Source organism: Palaemon carinicauda, chromosome 19, assembly GCF_036898095.1.
Source record: "Palaemon carinicauda isolate YSFRI2023 chromosome 19, ASM3689809v2, whole genome shotgun sequence".
Lineage (NCBI taxonomy): Eukaryota > Metazoa > Arthropoda > Malacostraca > Decapoda > Palaemonidae > Palaemon > Palaemon carinicauda.
Window position 1 is genome coordinate 72060453 of NC_090743.1, and position 20029 is coordinate 72080481.

At 42.1% G+C, this 20029-nt stretch overlaps 1 protein-coding gene across 3 annotated transcripts in view; it reads right to left on the bottom strand.

Annotated features, from left to right (window-relative positions):
- The window catches only part of LOC137658264 (CDAN1-interacting nuclease 1-like), a 230164-nt gene that overhangs the window by 40182 nt on the left and 169953 nt on the right, over positions 1-20029 (bottom strand). For all 3 annotated transcript variants that reach the window (XM_068392936.1, XM_068392937.1, XM_068392935.1), the window contains exons 5-6: positions 11101-11180; positions 550-599 (exon numbers count right to left, since the gene is read on the bottom strand). In XM_068392936.1, the coding sequence (XP_068249037.1) occupies positions 550-599; positions 11101-11180 (130 nt within the window). The remainder of the gene's footprint in view (positions 1-549; positions 600-11100; positions 11181-20029) is intronic.

The window sequence follows — 20029 nt, forward strand, 5'->3', positions numbered from 1 at the left end:
GAAAACATGATCGAGGGTGTCGAAGCTCCAACTCAGAAACAGAAAGAGTAGGTAGCTAAAAAGCATGTGAGGTAGCAGTCCATCGGCATTGAAAAGACAATGAGTACACAGCTCAGGGAGTAGTTTTTAGAAGTCCCATGCTCATGATATTCCTATTTATTCAAAACTTTACTTGAATCTTTTAATAATTTTTCTATCTCCAGTAAGTTTAAGGACACTTCCACACATCAATGTTATTCACACTCAATAAGACAGATTAGAATTGAAAAAAAAATCAGCTCACTATCCTCACCACCGAAACGAGAAAATCATACTGATTTTGAAACCAATTTTACACACAATATTTGAAATTTACTACTAAACCTCCTGGAATGAGATCCAACACTTTCTACCTGAAAGATGTCTGAAAAAAAATCATAAAACATCTGTAAAATATTCTGCATTATATTAGAAATGCTATTTATAACTCTGTGATTTCTGAAGTACAAAGTCTTCCTTTGACCTTTTTCTTCTAATCAAATAATAAATGATAAAATTCTAACAACTTACTGTTTAATACTATCAGCAAATGGTCCATAGGCATCATCTTGCAACAAACACTGAAATATAATGTAAAGTGATTACAAACTTTTAGCAAAAATGTATAAAAAAATTATTGTTATGCTGCTAATATTTGGTACTGTAACTAAATAAAACTGTCATATACTCATCAATCAATAATATGGCTAAATTTGTGTCCCAAATATTCATCTAGTTTTAACAGTTTTTTAAGAATATGAAAGGTAATTTCATAACACTTATGGTACCTGGATCCTCAGGCATCCATCATGCACAGTAATTGCTTTTCAATATAGATATGGAAATGAAATTTGTGGATCTGAAGAGCTTGTTTGAGTAAAATGATAAATTTAAATTAATTTGTAATTTCCCTAACGATACAAACCTTGAGCTCTTTATTAATGATACACTTTCGGTGAAGCTAAAAGACTAGCCATAGGACTTTTGGGGCGTCACTATCCCACCGCTAGTTAGCAGGTGGTAGGGGGATGGTACCGGCTACCCTGTTCACAAACACACACACCTGTGTTCTATCATCACTTTTGCTTGCTGGCAGGACTTACCGGGGGATAGATTATGGCAAGCCAAATTTGTATAAAGATCTCAAGGTTTGTTTTATTTGTTCTAACACTAAATACAAACTCTTTTGCTCTTTATTAGGGATGACTTGCCCTTTGGGTGGATAGAAGTCCTAACCAACTGGCTAGCTTTTGACCTGGAGTTTTTCCCCCTTCGTGCTACAAACTTTAAGTGGGAAAACCCTGACACCTCACTAAAACCTATGCGCAATAACACGCTTTAACGGCATGAGCAATATGTGATTGTGATACTAGCAGTGTGACTAGTCTAGGTATGAATTCTCAAAAACGTAGGAATCTTTGAACCAACCATAGACGTTACTTAATCCCACCTCACCAGGGGGTACGGGGATGCTACAAGTATACATCTCTATACCAGGTTACAGAAGGGAAATGGTTTTACCTACAAACAGTGGAGGTCAGCCTGCAGAGTACCATAGGTGCTATTCCTCCAGAGAGGGAAAGATAAAGAAAGAGTCAGTCATTCTTGTCATTCATCCCAGCCTTAATACCAGGTAACTCTGCCCTTCATCATCTGCTACTTGTCCATCAAGGAGCCTGAGGTGTTTAAACTACTTGTTGTGCAGCCACCACAGGGCAAAAGGAGAACATCTTCATGCTCCTGTGGGTCACGTCTTACAGGAAGTTGGCAGTGAAGGTAGTCTGACGCTTCTATACACCTGCTTGTAGGATTTATGTCAGAGAGCAGTTTCCTTAAACGCTAGGAATGTATCTAAGACCCTAACATCATGAGCTTTGGGTCATCTTGCTTGTTATGATACCATGGTGGAGCTATGAGGGTTATTGCTAGCTTTGTGGATGATCTTACCTTTTAGAGTACCCTTCTCATCAGGCAGAATGGGGGAAAATTGTAAACTTCGATGTTGTCCCACTGCTGAATGCATCCTGCCAGAGAGCCCGGGGATCCGGAACTGGTGAACAGTAGAGTAGGAGCCTGCTGTTCAGGAAAGTTGTGAACAGGTCTACTATCGGGGAACCTCTCAAAGTCAAGACTTTGTTGGCTACTAGATGATTCAAAGACCACTTGGAGGCCACTATCCGAGTTGCTCTGCTCAGATGTCCGCGAGTTCATTCCTTTAGCTCGGAATGAAATTAGCTGATAGGGACACCAAGTTGTCTTCAGCCTATCTTAGCATTGCCACTGCTAGATAGAAAGGTGCCGCAAAAAAGGTAATACCGTGGTGTTGTTCTTCATCAACATCATGGAGTGTCTTGAAGGCAACTGCTGGAACTGATGGAGTGAAAAGCTGTTGAAGGGGCATAAAACTGCCCTCATTCCAGGAGGTTCACGTAGCAATGATGTTAGGAATTGAACCAGAATACGGAGGACGTGTGATGCCACTTGTGTGGGGCCCCCCCCTGCCTTTCTACAAGAAGATTGATACTAGAAGCTCGGAGGATCTTTGATGAGAAACATAGTCATACAATGATGACGTAATGCCTGGGCCCAGATATCTATACGTATGTTCAGATTTGCGTAGATTATAGAGAGACCAACCATCGCACCTCCATAGGTAGATGGGCTGTGATGATGTGCATGTTCTTTGTAGCCAAACTGCAGATTCTCTGCCCTTGCAGTTGACCTCAGTCACTCAGAGGGGTTCCCGAACAACTCGTGTTTGCATAAGCCTTGGATCGTGTTCGCGTAAGCCTTGGCAGGAAAAAGCTCTTCGTTCAACTTGGATCACCTGTTCACGATCCACAGTTCCATGTAAAGTATGTCGATCCCCAATACTCCCGCAGGAGTTTGGCAATAGGTCCTGTATGCTCCATCAATAGGATTCATTACAGGTAAATGAAGGAGTCCTGTTATTAGGGCGAGTCATGGTGGTTGAGCGAATCATGGCTGAAGAAGAGATGAGTACTACGAACCCAAAGGAGGGGGTTCACAGCCACAACAGAGTAACCCTAACTCGTGGACAAAAAAGGTGTTACCCCACAGAAAACATCTGGCCAATGTTTTGGACTTCACATTCCTACCACTGATTGAGTGAACTAAGGTTGAGAGAGAGAGTCATCATCAGAGCGCTGACAAACAAGACTAAGGTCAAGCTGTGGGTTGGCCATATATCGCCTTCCCGGAGGAGAATCCCAAGGATGGAGGGTTGAAGTTACTTTGCAAAAGTCCAGAGGGAGCCTGGGCCAACGATGACTGGGTGTAAGAGGAGAGGATTCCTTAAATGTATGTTTGCTATACTGAAATCCATGACGTAAGCATGAGCTGATTCAATCTCCCTAGAAAAATTGGGGATGAAAAAGAATAACCCCGAGGAATTATGTCTTATGGATCTGTTGTCCTATGCAGACATGAAGGGGCGAGGAGGAGATCACAAGGAATCAGAACCCATAACCGTGTAAGTGATCCGACAAGTTCTCTAACTTGTGGAGAGTAGGAGAAAATAATCCAGAAGAATTATTTTTCTTGAGTCACGTTCCGAATCACAGGGAAGGCAGCAGGAGCGAGTGATCGGAAGATTTCTATTGCGGCAACCGCTACGTAAAACTATGTTCTACCTTCCTGGAGAGGTCCGGCAGTGTAAGAGCGAGAACGCATGCGCGATTAATGTAGAACTTGTTATCCAATAAAGATGTCGACTTATAAGGTAACCACATATCAAAACAAGTGCCTAAAGTTAGATACAGGGAACAGCGGAGGCAACCTAGTCGCTCATGCACAAGGCACGTCAGCCCACTAGTAGTAGTAACAGTAGTAGTACTGGTCTGATGAAGAAGTTTGGGCATCTACATGGGCAGGCCATTAAACATCTGCATGACCTCCTGAGTCACATCAAGAGCTGACGCTCATATGATGTTCTAAAGATAAAATTGCATCGGGAATCCGTTCTCACTTTACTTGTGTGAAAACAAGTTCCGAGTCACAGGCTTAAGACTGGTCATAAGCTGGTAGAGAACAGAAGGGCAATCAAGAGTAGAGGAATTGTCAGGTGCTGGTAGCAGTTGGTGGAACTCCAGGAACCTGAAAGCGAGGTGATAGGCGATTGCAAGCTGATAAGTGATCACTGGTGCTGACGGGCAATAGCAAGCTACCGGGCAATCGTGGGCAATTGTGAGCTGCAGTAAGACTAGGTGAGGCAAGGGGGCAGGGTGAGGGGAGTCTAATAGATGAGATGAGTCAACTAGGCGAGACGGGTCAGCTAGACGAGACGAGTCAGCTAGGCGAGACGAGTCAGCTAGGCGAGACGAGTCAGCTGCGTGAGATGAACATGCTGAGCGAGACAAGTCTGCTGGGCAAGACGAGACAGCTACAAGAACAGGCTAACGGATGCTGGAAGCGTAAAGCTCGTAGGGGACGAGTAACATCTTAATGCTCCGACGGGCCACACTCCGAGGGATTAGAGAAATGCATGGACAAGTCCATAACCCTCTCTTAATTCTATGTGGCGAAGACTACTCCGGGGAGGAACGAACCCGCATACAGGAAAGGTGTCCACCATGAGTAACAGTAACAAGCTTCAGACTTTACCCTTCCTCCGTCGACTGAGTAAGCTCAGAATAAAGGAGAGCGCCGTCATAAGCATAATTATGAACTGCTGCAGGCGTAGGCAATGAAGGCAGTGATGGGGGAGAGCAGCAACTTTCACAAGAACAGGAACATGCTTTGGACTTTGCATGCCCTCTGCCAGCTGCCATCGCAGAACAAAGGAGTGCGTCGTCGTCAGCTCTGAAGAAAACCACTCAAGAGAAAACCTAACCCACGAACGGGAAAGGTGGTCCCTGAGAAGTGCAGGAACATGCTTCAGACTTTGCACCCACTCCGCCGGCTGCCATCGCAGAACGAGAAAGTGTGGCATCTTCAGCGGTGAAGAAAGCCCCTCAGAGAAAAATCTAACCCACAAATGGGAAAGATGTAGTGGTTTGCGGACTGTGGCTAGGTGTAGCACGCAAACTACCTAGTGTCTGAATGCCGACCACACTCAAACGTTCACTACACAAAATGGTAAAACGGTGGAATACCCAAAAATCTAGGGAACAGGTCAAGAGAACTGGGCACTGGGAACCACCCTTTGATTTTATACGGGGCAAGGGGATCTAGCTAGAACTGTAGTTGCTTAATATTATTCAGAGGTAAGCCATTTTCAGGTTATTAGTAGAGGAAAAATAAAAGGAAAAAAAAAGATACCAAGGGAAAAAAAGACAAAATTAGTGGCTGAGAAGGGAACATCTACAGGGGAAGGAAACACTTCCACTTGACAAGATAAAGGGAAAAAAAAACTATTTCATTCCCGAGTGAAAAACATACAATACCTGTACTCTAATATGACTTCAAGTTATGTTCAAGCTATTTCAAGTTTAATTAATAGCCTGAAACATATTCAAAATACAAAGCAGAATGCACACCTATGGTACAATTAATTTCACAGTTCTTTACGGGTTCTATATCTTATTCTTCATATTTTGTCAAGGGTGTTTCAAAGGTAGTTATGAAATTATTGTAACACACTAGCAAGAGCAAATGCAAAGGTAATATTCTCTACCATGAAGGCTAAACTTCAATCACGTAGATGCCATACCAGGTGTATGGGTCAAGGGTCAAGAAAACTTAGGATTTTATATAGATAACGTTAAAGCCACTTCTTCAACATCAAGGATGCTATCTACAATTTATGCTACGAACTGAGTCAACTTGATGAGTACTAGTTTAATGAACATCATTAAGAAATGTCTAAATTGTTTCACTGCATCATTGTTGAGAATCTATTCATTGCTGGATCACTATACCAAGTTCACAGTAGTTTACATAAAGAGCAAAAGGGTTTATATTGAGTGTCAAAACAACTAAATTTTGTGTTACATAAACAATTTGTTTCATCACAAACCATTCAGTCATAAAATGAATACAGGAGACAGCCCTCAACAATTTCTAACAAAAGGAAACAAGTATAAATCAAAATCTAAATTAAAATCAGGGTGAAAATAAGACAGGAAACAACTGTCTTTAGTCGAACCATGCAGCTTAAAAGTACTGAATTAACTTTGAGGTGACCGAGGATGGTAAAAACTTTCCTCACGGGTAAGTTGCTGGTACAACCCATATCTCCGCAGCCTTCTATGAACGAATGCCTCCTTTTGTAAGAGCAAATAACACTACCTACCAATCTGCTGCGGGAGACAGGTCGTACGAAAATACTCTGGTCCATTCTACTCGGGCGTGAACATAGACCCTAGTTTCACAAGGAAATCTTGTGCAGTCTTGCGCAACCATTCACCGAGTACTAGTGAAGTGGGTGGGCGAGTTCTTTCGCCTGACGGAGGGCTGCATACGATCTAGGTCATTTCTAATTTTAATGGTAGAGGTGGATTCTTCACAAGGACTGAACCACAGTCAAAGAGGAATGCATCCTCCTCTGACCTTACATCAGATAATGTCAGATTTCTTCACGAGGTAGCACTAAGATGCGCGCCTCACTTCTGCTACACATAGTGCTCTCTTGGGCGAGTCTTTCAATCAAGACACAACACAAGAAGCATTGTCCGGAATTAAGGAGAGTTTCCCATTGCAAGCATGCGCAGGGAGACAGATGCCCACAGACAGAATACACCTTACCTGGACGAGCTGAGAAAGTACACATGCCGGTGCGCTCTATCAACTCTCGCCTCGCCAATGCACAGTCCCCTTGAAAGCGAACACTGGCAGATCTGTTGCCAGCGAGAACTGTGAAGCCACACAAATCAATGCGCAATTCCAGCTCTCACCTTGCAAGTGCACGCTCCCAGTTGGGCAAACTAGAAGGGGGCGCTCTCTACCAGCTTTTGTTCCGTGAACGTGGACACTCTCCTTGCAAGCACACACAGGTAGCAACTACCTGTAAGAAATGAGTATGGTGTGCTTTTCTAGCTCTCGCCTTTCGAACATACGCTCCCAGCAGGACAAACTGTAAGAGGTGCGCAAACCAGCGTATCTTACCAATAGCCACCTTGCCAACACTCTCCTTTGCAAAGAGGAATGGCAGGTTCCTTTAAAAGGGAAGGTAACTTCCCCTTCACAGACAGACCATCCTCAGACTGTTCCACCTTTGCTTAACTCCACATTAGGCAACGTCTTTCCGTCAGGGGCTCGAGTACCGTCCAAGGATCGGATAAAGAGACAGAGAGATAGCTTTTCCAGAGATTTCTCTTGAGAGGTAAATTGCCACCACACCAGCGGCAAAACGTCTGGGGCATCTAACATCTCTCAAGAAGTTAGTGTCCCAAAGCTGTCTCCGCATTCAGTCTCTACAGTACAGTAACAGCTGAAGACCTTCTGGTCTCAGCACAGAGATCCACCGTGTTCTTTTGTACTAGTGGGACCCCAGCAAAAGAGAGACCTGTGTTGATGGTGTTAGACGTCAACTTCCTTAGATGAGTAGATCTTTTCTCTCATCCCCTGGATTCACTGCTCTTCACAAAGGCATTAAAAGAATGGTGGGGGGCTCAGCTGTTACACCTGATGGTATCCGGGCTTTGGTCCGAATCTGAAAGGCGGTGCCACATAATCTCCTGGAAATGAGGGCAGCCTACCTGGCCCTCAAGCACTTCCATTGGCTCCTTTCAGGGTAATACATAGTACTGAGGAATGATAACACTACAGTATTGTCCCACATAAACAAACAAGGCGATACATTTCACAGCACCTATGCCGGCTAGCTGTGAAAATCCTAAGATGGATGGAAGAAAATTCAGTAGCCTTTACAACTCGGTTCATCCTGGGCAAAAAGAACGTGCTGGCGGACAATCTGAGCAGGACTCAGACAGTTGGCTCTGAATGGTCCTTGAATTAACAGATAGCCACAAAGTCATGACTTTGTGGGGTTTGCCCATAATCGACCTGTTCGCGAAGTGTCTCAACCGGAAACTTACTGTGTACACTGCTCTCCAGTACCAGACCCAAAACCGTTCTGGCAGGATGCTTTTCAACACATGTGGGACAGGATGGACGTCTATGCATTCCCCCCTTCTGCTTAGTAAGGAGGCTATTGAAAACAATAAGGGCATTGCAAAATCTAGCAATGTCCCTAATAGCTCTGCTGTGGAAACATGTAGAATGGTTTCTGGACATTCTGCATTTAATCACAGATGCACCAAAAGAGCTCCCTCCATTTCCCCGCTGCTCAGCCAGCCACATGTGAATATATTCCACCAAGCGATACCATCACTACGTCTTCACACCTGGAGTTTAACCAGCAACTACTCGCAAAGAGAGGCTTTTTGAAGCCAGTTGCTAGTCGCATGGCAGGATACCTCCGAGAGTTGACGTCTGCAGTGTATCAGGCGAAATGGTACATCTTTTGTGGCTGGTGTCGTGGACAGGGAAACTCTCCACTCAGTGCCTATATGCAAGTGGTAGCGGAGTTGTTACGGGACCTCAGGGAGGAAAAACTCAACTCGGTGTCAGCAGTGATGGGGCTCTAATTCTGGGCTTCAAGTATTCAGAAGGATATAGATAGACTGGAAGCAGTACAAGCTAGGGCCACCAAACTAGTCCCAAAACTAAGGCAATTAGCATATACAGTAGACAGAGGATGGAACATTTAAAATTATTTTATCTACAAACTTCATGACTAAGGGATAGTTAATAGAGGTATTCAAAATTCTCAAAGGAATAACAAGTAAAGATTACAACAATCTATTCATGCTTAGCACAAATCAGTCCAGAGGCAATGGATCCAAACTGGTAATTTCTTTACATAAAAAATAGCCAATGCTTGAAATTGACTTCCACCAGATGTAGTAAACAGTAACATGGTAAACAAGTTCAGGAATAAGTTAGACAAGACCATAAGAACTCTCTAAATGCTTAAACTAAATTGCTCTACCAAAGAGCAAATGGAGTCTCTGCAGATGGACTAAAAAGTCTTTGAGACATCCAAAATCCTTGTAAATGAAACACACACACACACACACACACACACACACACACACACACACACACACACACACACACACACACACACACTCTCTCTCTCTCTCTCTCTCTCTCTCTCTCTCTCTCTCTCTCTCTCTCTCTCTCTAAATATATTGAAATACATTGATATTGGCCATGGGTAAGATCAAGGCAATGGTAAAAGTCGAACATAGCTGCCCATGATGTCAAGTGCGCTAATGGCACTCGGTTTGACTGCTGAACCCTGCCGGTTAGGAAGAAAATGAATTATAGGGATTATGGTTGTCAAGATTTTGCATACAATATCTCGGTAACCAGGCGTGTCAAGATTTCGGCTTCGGGCTTGTGGTTACCAGGTTTAATGCTTTCAGCATTCTGTCCAGCTTCTGTGTTAACAGTGAGATGAAGAGCGAGATATACATTAAAAAAAAATACTATTACAGTGTACAAGCGTGTGAAACACGTGCTATACAAAGGAATACAGTACCGTATCCCATGAATTTCAAATGAGTTATTGAAATATATTTGAATTTAAAATGAGTTATTGAAATATATTTGAATTTCAAATGAGTTATTGAAATATATTTGAATTTCAAATGAGTTATTGAAATATATTTGAATTTCATGGCCCTGAGCTTAGGTCAGGGACTCTATACGAGGCTATGAAATATGTAATACTTCTAGTACGTAGTGTCATCAGTCTGATATACAAAATACTCTTAGTCCCTTTGGTGTTATCAGTCTGATATTGTATGCATAGTGTTATCAGTCTGATATTGTATGCATAGTGTTATCAGTCTGATATATGCCAAATGTCATCTGTCTGATATACACAATATTACTAGTCCCTTTGGTGCTATCAGTCTGATATACATCTAGTGTTATCAGGCTAGCAAACACAGAAATCCTACGACATGCTGTTGGTGCCCTTGGTCTGATATACACAATGCTTCTAGTGCCACGTTCTCAGTCTGGTAAACAAGATACTAATTCCTTTGGAGCAATCTGTTTGATATATAGTATCTTAATTTTATCAGACTAATAAACATACAGTAATATGTACTCCTATTTACTTTAATGCTATCAGTCTGATGTACACAATGATTCTAGTGGCTTTAGTGCTGACAATTTGTCATCTATCTGTTGAAATGAGATTTGACAATAGGTTCAAAGTTTGGTTATAGCCTTTCACCTTGCTCAACTATGGTAACTATTGCGATTAAGAGGATGAGGGCATGTACCATTCAGTCCTCTTTTATGTCTTAAGAGCTACCAAAAGCGTATTTAATGCCGGAGGATTTCTTCCGAAAATCTATCCAAAATGTGCATGATAGGAAGAGCTCTGGTAAAAGACAGTCAAGCCAATTTATAGTTAAAGCAGTTATATAAATTAAAGTACTGTAGAGTAATGTGATCAGGTATAAGCAGTTGTTCTCTGCTATCCCTACCCACAAGTGACAAGGGACTGGAGGCCGAATATTTCATAAATAACAATAATTCCAGAACATAATATATAGTAACACCCCAACATCTTTTATTGGTTACAAGATAGCCGACGAAAGTTGATTTTGACGTGGGTCAAATTTTCAATTATAAAGGGACTGAAGTTCCCAATGCATGTATTAAATGCATAAAACTACCTACAACTTGCTATCCTTTTATATAAACCAGATATCTACTGTACATTAATAGGCAAGTACAGTGGTACCTTGGTTTTCAAGTTTAATTCATTCTGGAAGCAAGCTTACAAATTAAAACAATCTATATTTTAAGAATTAAAGGAGATTCATTCGATGAGTTCCATACTTCCATTTCAAAAGTACAACTATATCTAATGTTACAGAGTAAGGAGAAAAATAGTATTAAAGTACTTCAGTATATTTAGAAATCCCCAAATCTAATTTCCTTGACTAATACTACTACTGTACTGTAGATTACTATAGTCCCCTATAATGTATCGCCTTTTCTAATTGAAACTTTAATTATGAATTTTATATTAATTCTATCAATTTATTTTCAATTTATTTCAAGTAACATAAAACAAGAGCAAAAACTGCTTACCAAATAAACTTCAAAGCTGAGATCTCTGTCCTCAATCAACGTAGTATCACGCAGCAATCGATTTATTTGAGACTTTCCAACTGAAAAAAATTATGCATGCAGCATTAAAGTAATATACTGTAACTTAATTTAACAAGACTGAAGACCCATTTCTACAATATCATAGGCCTTGCCAAAAGAATTATTCCTGAAATAACCTATGTAAATTGGAGGAAGATTTTCTTGAAGCTCAACAGTTAGAAGAGACCAAAAATAACGGAGGATGAGTAGATGGAATACGTAATTCTTATCTACTGTGTGCCACCTACAGAATATAAATATTAGTCTTTATAGGTCTAACAGATAGAAAAGAAATTGAATTATTTCAAAGATAAGTACAGCAGTTATTTCATCAGGACAGTTAATCAAAATGATATTTTAATTATAAAATAAATTTTTGAATATACTTACCCGGTGAATATATAATAGCTGCAACTCTGTTGCTCGACAGACACATACATAAAAAACTCACGAGCGATCGCTATGCAGGTTGCGGGTGTGCCCAGCAGCGCCAACTGTCGGCCAGATACCACTCTCGTATGTAAACAAAACCTTCAATTTCTTCTCATCCCACTGCGTCTCTATTGGGGAGGAAGGGAGGGTCATTTAATTTATATATTCACCGGGTAAGTATATTCAAAAATTTATTTTATAATTAAAATATCATTTTTAAATATTTAACTTAGCCGGTGAATATATAATAGCTGATTCACACCCAAGGAGGTGGGTAGAGACCAGAGTTAATTATGTTTACAGCGTATAAGCTAAGAGTTTTTTCATTTTGGCAGTTATCAATATAACAAAACCAAAATAAATAGGTACCTGGTGAGGAAGTTGACTTAGACAATTACTCTGCCTTGTAAGTCTGTCTTCCTCACGGAGCCCAGCGATCCTCTTAGGATGCTGACAGACTCCCAGGAGCTGAAGTATCAAGGGCTGCAACCCATACAACAGGACCTCATCAAACCCCTAATCTGGGCGCTCTCAAGAAATGACTTTGACCACCCGCCAAATCAATCAGGATGCGAAAGGCTTCTTAGCCTTCCGAACAACCCATAAAACAATATTAAAAACATTTCAAGAGACAGATTAAAAGGATATTGGAATTAGGGAAGTGTAGTGGTAGAACCCTCACCCACTACTGCACTCGCTGCAACGAATGGACCCAGTGTGTAGCAGTCCTCGTAAAGAGTCTGGACATCTTTTAAGTAAAATGACGCGAACACTGACTTGTTTCTCCAAGAAGTCGCGTCCATAATACTTTGCAGAGATTTATTTTGCTTGAAGGCCACGGAGGTTGCTATATCTCTAACTTCGTGCGTCTTAACCTTAAGCAAACATCGGTCTTTCTCATTCAAGTGAGAATGAGCTTCTCGTATTAAAAAAATCTGATAAAATATGACAAAGAATTCTTTGACATAGGCAATGAAGGTTTCTTAACTGAGCACCATAATGCCTCAGATTTCCCTCGTAATGACTTAGTACGAGCTAAATCGAACTTAAGAGCTCTAACAGGACATAATACTCTTTCCAGTTCGTTGCCTACGATCTCTGATAAGCAAGGAATATCAAAAGATTTAGGCCAAGGACGAGAAGGCAGTTCATTTTTGGCCAGGAAACCAAGTTGAAGTGAACAAGTGGCTTTTTTCTGTAGAAAAGCCGATGTTCTTACTGAAGGCATGAAGTTCACTGACCCTTTTAGCCGAAGCCAAGCACACTAGGAAAAGTGTCTTGAGGGTGAGATCCTTCAGGGAGGCTGAATGTAATGGCTCAAACCTGTCTGACATGAGGAACCTTAGGACCACGTCTAAGTTCCATCCAGGAGTTGCCAAACGACGTTCCTTAGAGGTCTCGAAAGACTTAAGGAGATCTTGGAGATCTTTATTGTTGGAAAGATCTAAGCCTCTATGCCGAAAGACCGAAGCCAACATGCTCCTGTAGCCCTTAATCGTGGGAGCTGAAAGGGAGCGAACCTTTCTCAGATGTAAAAGAAAATCTGCGATTTGGGCTACAGAGGTACTGGACGAGGACACAGATGCTGACTTGCACCAGTCTCGAAAGACTTCCCACTTCGACTGGTATACTCTAATGGTAGAAGCTCTCCTAGCTCTTGCAATCGCACTGACTGCCTCCTTCGAAAAAACCTCTAGCTCTTGAGAGTCTTTCGATAGTGTGAAGGAAGTCAGACGAAGAGCGGGGAGGCTTTGATGGACATTCTTTACGTGGGGCTGACGTAACAGATCTACCCTTAGAGGAAGACTTCTTGGAAAGTCTACCAGCCATTGAAGTACCTCGGTGAACCACTCTCTCGCGGGCCAGAGGGTAGCAACCAACGTCAACCTTGTCCCTCCGTGAGAGGCGAACTTCTGCAGTACCTTGTTGACTATCTTGAATGGTGGGAATGCATATAAGTCCATAAAAGACCAATCCAGTAGAAACGCGTCTATGTAGATTGCTTCTGTATCTAGGACTGGAGAGCAAAAGATTGGTAACCTTTTGGTCAACGAGGAGGCAAAGAGGTCTATGGTTGGTTGACCCCAAGAAGCCCAAAGACTCTTGCCCACGTCCTTGTGGAGGGTCCATTCCGTGGGTATCACCTGACCCCTCCGACTGAGACAGTCTGCCAAGACGTTCAAGTCCCCCTGGATGAATCTCGTCAACAGAGAGATGCCTCGAATTCTAGACCATAAGAGAAGGTCCCTTGCGATCTCGAGCAGCGTGAAGGAGTGTGCCTCCTTGCTTGGAGATGTACGCCAAAGTTGTGGTGGTGTCTGAGTTGACCTCTACCACTTAGTTTCGAAGACGCTTCCTAATATCATCAAGGCCAAGTGGACTGCTAATAGCTCCTTGCCGTTGATGTGCATGCTCTTCTGACTTGAGGTCCACAGACCAGCGCATTCCCGACCATCCAGGGTTGCACCCAACCCAAACCCGACGCGTCTGAGGACAACACGTGGTTTGGGTTCTTGACTGCTAGGGATAGTCCCTCTCTCAGACTGATATTGCTGTCCCACCATTTCAGGCATGCCTTTATTGGTTCGGAGACTGGGAATGATACCGTCTCTAATGTCTTGTCCTAGTTCCAGTGAGAGGCTAGATGGAACCGGAGAGGCAGAAGGGGTAGTCTCCCTAGTGAGACAAACTGCTCCAGGGATGAGACAGTCCCTACGAGACTGTTCCAACTCCTGACTGAATAAACGTTTTCTTTTCAGCATTAGTTGGACTTCGAGCAGGGCTTGACTGCGAATCTCCATTCCCAAAAATAGAATAATCTGGGATGGGATCAGTTGGGACTTTTAGGTTGACCACAAGTCCCAACTCCCTGGCCAGACTCAACGTCCAATGTAGATCCTGCAGACAGTGAAGGCTGGACGATGCTCTGAGAAGCCAGTCGTCCAAGTACAGGGAGGCTCGGATCCCCGATAGCTCGAAACTGGTACCCCACATTCCTGTAAACAAACCTCAGAAACGGTTGGGAATCCGGGTGTATAGGAATGTGGAAGTATGCCTCCTGAAGGTCGAGAGAGACCATCCAGTCGCCTTCCATAAATACTGTCAAGACAGCCTGGAAGACTTCATCGTGAAGTTTGTCTTGACAATGAACACATTGAGCGCACTTGCCTCTTACGTACTCCTGCAGTGAACATGGCTGCCAAATCATGGAGCCATCCCTGAGGGACTTGTTCCTGCAGAGAACGTGGCTGTCAGATCATTGGAGCCATCCCTGAAAGCCTTGTTTATGCATGACATAATTGTACAGCAAAACTTCAAAGGCTCGAAAACAGCTGTGAAGTTGACCTGTAAAATCTTGGAGCGTCTCATGGCCAGGCGCCAGGGAGAGTCTATGAGGTTTGAGAAGTCTATCTGGGCAGAGGCAGGAACTCCCAAGCCGAGAACTTCTCTCGTGTCATATCAGACTCTCGCTCTACAAGCCAGTTTAAAAGAAGGGAAAGCAAAGGCTGTATCCCCCAAACTCCTCCTGGTGATAAACCAGTTGCCTAGCAAACGTAAAGCTCTCTAGGAGAGCGAGAGAGCACTAGCTTATAAAACAACGGCTTAGAAGTAGCTAGGCATAGTGTAAGCTCTGACGTTTAGGCGAACGAGGAGCAGCAGTTACAAAAAGATCCGGACAAAGATCCTTAAAAATCAGCATGATTTATTTAAAGTCCATAGAGGGCTAAGCAGCTTTAGGCCCCTCTCCGTCTGACAGAGTCCTCAAGGGAATATCAGTAGGAGGGGGAACAGCAACTTCCTCATCTGAAGGAACCTTGTCCGATAATAGCTGAGTCTCAAGCAAGGGAGAGACCTACCGTGGTGGCAATGCTTTACAAGCAGAGTCCACACGCACTGATGCATTAGTAGCGGACCAGGACGCAACCTCATGTAACTGCTTGACAGTCTGTGAACTGTCAACAACAACAGGTGCGAGAGACCAGGACACAACGTCATGTAACTGCTTGACAGTCTGTGAACTGTCAACAACAACAGGTGCGTGAGGACGCACAGCGTCCACTCGAGACTGCTTTGACCGCCTAGACTGAGCAGTCAAAACAACTCTAGAATGCGGAGGTTGGCGGTCAGCGTCAAAACAAGTCAACTCCGATTGTTAGCGAACGTCCTGAACGTCAACAGGAGCATCAGCAAGTGGCCTAACGTCCAAATGTGGCTGAAAATCCACACGAGACCGCATCGAGTGTGGTTCTAAACAACCTGACTGACGTGACTTAGCTACGCCAACGTCAACAGGACGCACAAAGGAACGTTAGGGTGGCTGAAAGCCAGGATCTCGATGAGATAAACGGCTAGGCTCAACGGACTTATCGGCAGAATAGTCTTCCATAAGGGAGGCAAGCTTATTCTGCATGTCTTGCCGTACAACCCATTTAGGATCAACGGAAATGGCTGCGGTAAGAGACGAGGGTAACGTCTGTGACCGCAAAACCTTGCCAACAAAAAGACTCTCGGAGTCTGTGTTACACTTTTGTTAGGCGGCGAGCAGTCTTCCGATGACTGCATAGGGTCAGAGCCGTCCTAATGGCTACAACCAGGACGCTGGACCTGTCCTGAAAGGACTGACTTTCGCTTAAGGGCCTCGAAACCTTGTTTCAGGTTTCTTATGCGAAAAGCCTTCGGATGACGAGGAGAAAATCGTCTCTCTCCCCTTATGGTAGGGGTGATCTTGGTAAGATACACCCGATACCATAGAGGGAACGTCTGTTCGCTGATCAAGGCCTCTCGAACCCATAAGTCGTACGACATTACTTCTCCCCTGGGCTTGGGAGCTTGCAAGAGGTCCCGGACTAGGCGAACGACAGGCACGAACAGACGAACCCTCGGTCGCAACACTGATAACACTTTGCGCAATATCACTTTATCACTACGATTTTCTGTTTTGCACTTATTTCACTGAAATCGAAACTTTTACTGATTTCTACCTGAAGCACGCAATTCTACCCTCATCAAAAGGTAGTAATTGCGAAATCAGTCGTATAATGCAAGCACATTAATACCAGCAAAAAACAGTAAACATCTTTTAAGATAAAAAATTCAGTGGCTGGGGAAGAGACTAAACACTAGTTCATTCAAAACTACGTTTTCAATCTCTCACCGTACATTGCCTGGGGACGAGAATAAAAAACTAAAAACGTTTTATCCTTTCTCCCCGTATAGAGACTAGGGACGAGAGAGACTCGAGAACAACGTTACCCGCTTGAACGGAACGTTTTCTCTCCTCTCTCTCCCTCCGTCTCTATCTTTCTCTCTCTCTCTCTCTTGATTTCGCACCTAAGAGAAGAGCCCACTTACGTTTCGTCAAAAAAACATGTTATTTGACCAAAGGAAAAAACTGAAAGGTTTTTCAATTAAAAAGTTCCTTTAAAATAGAATTTAAAACATATAAGCTTTGAAAGAAGAATGAACAAAACGTCAGAATCGATTTACTCTTTCTGCAAAGTGAAACCGTGATACTCTCTCTCTCTATCGTAACGATAGAGCGCAAACTGCGTAGCATAAATAAACTAAACGTTAGTTCATCTTTGAAACAGTACGAAGACTATTCAAAGAAAATCTTTCATAAAATATCTATTAAAAAATATTCATTTAAAAAGTTTTAAATCATTAGCTCTTTAAAAGCTATTTACGATTGAAAGGGCTCAACGTTGTTTAACTTCGGTTTCCAAGTTAGGACCGCCTACTCTCAGGAAAGGTCGCATATAAACAAATCATTAAAATTTATTTTTATGTTTATTATAAATGGAAAGTTAATCGAAGAGGCCTAATAAAGGCGGTGAGATATAAAATATATAGAGGAAAATCTATAATTAATTTATAACGTGATAAGATAATTGCTAAAAGCCTAAACACACTTCCGTCTAAGGGAAGGGTCGGCCATTTAAAAGTCAAAGAAAGTCCATACTCTCTTTGTCATCAAAAATTAAATCTATCCAAAAACGAGTTCGAGGATTTATTTTAAGAAAAACACCTGTACTGCGAAAGCTCAAACCAAATTAAAGTACTTCACCAAAAATGATGGGAAAAACTCCAGGTTCAACAGCGAGTAAAAGTACGTCTTGTCGACACGTCGACAGAGAAGAAATTGAAGGTTTTGTTTACATACGAGAGTGGTATCTGGCCGACAGTTGGCGCTGGTGGGCACACCCGCAACCTGCATAGCGATCGCTCGCGAGTTTTTTATGTATGTGTCTGTCGAGCAACAGAGTTGCAGCTATTATATATTCACCGGCTAAGTTAAATATTTAAAAATTCTCATTTCATTAAAAATACAGAGGAAAAGTGATTAAACAATAAGATGATATATACAATAAATTTGATTTTTATACAAATGTTTTTTTGACAAAAAGTAATTCATCAATTAAGTAATAACTAAAAATTCCCATTTGCATTGCCTAATGCTCCTACTGTACACCAATCATAAAATATATAAGCCCAGCCAATTTAGGATAAGCCGAGTTTTCGTCATGAAATGCAGAATATCACTACATTAGCTGCCCTTTTCATAAGGACACATTTCCTGTGTGTTGCTAAGTTTCACTGGCTTGTATCCTTTACATGCTTATTAAGCTATTTCAAATTCTATTTGATAATTATACTCCTTAATATGCTCAGAAACATTGATTTTTCAAACGAGGCACTCATGTGTGGTCCTTATTGTTGATATTAAGCCGCCAATAATTTTGAAGTGGGATGCCATTTCTAGGACAAGGGGTATGGTAGTGTACATTAAAACTAAGTACATGTACCCTGCATCACATATACCCTGCTAAAATTGTAGATGTCATGAGATTCAGGTAATAAAAGTTTGTGGCAGGCATAACAACTTCTATTTGTTCCATCTACCGGAATCCAGACATGGATGATTCTATCTTCAATTGTCTTCTTACCATTTTACATACATACATACATATACCAAAGGCACTTCCCCCAATTTTGGGGGGTAGCCGACATCAACAAATGAAACAAAAACAAAAAAGGGGACCTCTACTCTCTACTGTACGTTCCTCCAGCCTAACCAGGGACTCAACCGAGTTCAGCTGGTACTGCTAGGGTGCCACAGCCCAACCTCCCACATTATCCACCACAGATGAAGCTTCATAATGCTGAATCCCCTACTGCTGCTACCTCCGCGGTCATCTAAAGCACCAGGGGAAGCAGCAGGGCCTTACCGTTATGGGTAAGATATAAAAAGATGAAAGAAAGGCCTTTTGTTTTTGTTGGCGACTTCAATGCTCACCTTAAGGAGTGGTTAAATTCCATTCTCCTATTGATCTCCATGCGTTGAGAGCTTTGGACTTGCCTCTGAATCAGGCTGTGAGCAAATCATAAGTGAAGCTACTCACAGGTCTGGTAACTGCTTGGACCTAGTATACTAACTGCTTTGGCATTATAACAAGTAAGGTTGGTTCTTCCGTTGGACATCTGATCATACCTTGATTTCATTAGTAGTGAAGACTAAGCAGCTTGCCCCTGATGACAAAAGATTTATGTAAAATCTCAAGCAGACTGGCATGGCCTTTTGAATGACTTTTTGAATTTTAATTAGTCACAATTGTATAATACAGTAGCGTTGAGCCTGTTGTTCTTTTGAATGATAATCTGGTTATGATAGGCGTATCCCTTCTCGTGTGCTAAAGTACCAAGTGAAAGACAAACCCTGGTTCAATGATGATTGTAGATGTGCTTATTTGGAGAAGCAGAAGGCCTATCATCTTTGGAAGAGTTACAGATCAGATTTGAATTGGAATAACTATACTCAGATAAGAGCTTTTGCTCAGATTTTATGCTTCAACTGAAAAGGAATACAATTTAATCATAAAAGAAACCCTTTCTGGTAAAACCCAAGAACATTAGTAGTGAGCTACCCTTAAATTTGCACTCTTTGGTGTAGACGTAACTATTCCTCCTTTACTAAAACCAGATGACTTTGTCACTCACTGTCCAAAAGGAAAAGACAAGCATTTTGGCTGATATGTTTGACAGTAACCAGAGTGATGAGAAACTCAAAATTCCTCATTCCTGTTTTTCTGAGGGGAACTAACTAGTTTAGTTTTTCGATCTCGTGAAATTAAAGCTCTGTTGATGGACCTTGATGGTTATGGAAGTGTTGACCTAAATGGTAGTTTTCCTTTGTTTTTTATAAAGACTGCAGATTTCTTAGCTCCAAATTTATCTGCTATTTTTTGCAAGTTAGCAAGAAGAGGAGCTTTCAGCACTTGTTGGAGAATTGGTAATGTTACTCCACTACGTATATGTGTTTGTGGTAGCTCAAGTCCAACTGATTACCGCCCAATTTCCATAACTCCCATATTATCTACAGTTTTTTAACATTTTCCAGCAAAACGTCTCAATAGGTTTGCTGAAGGTAATCATCTGT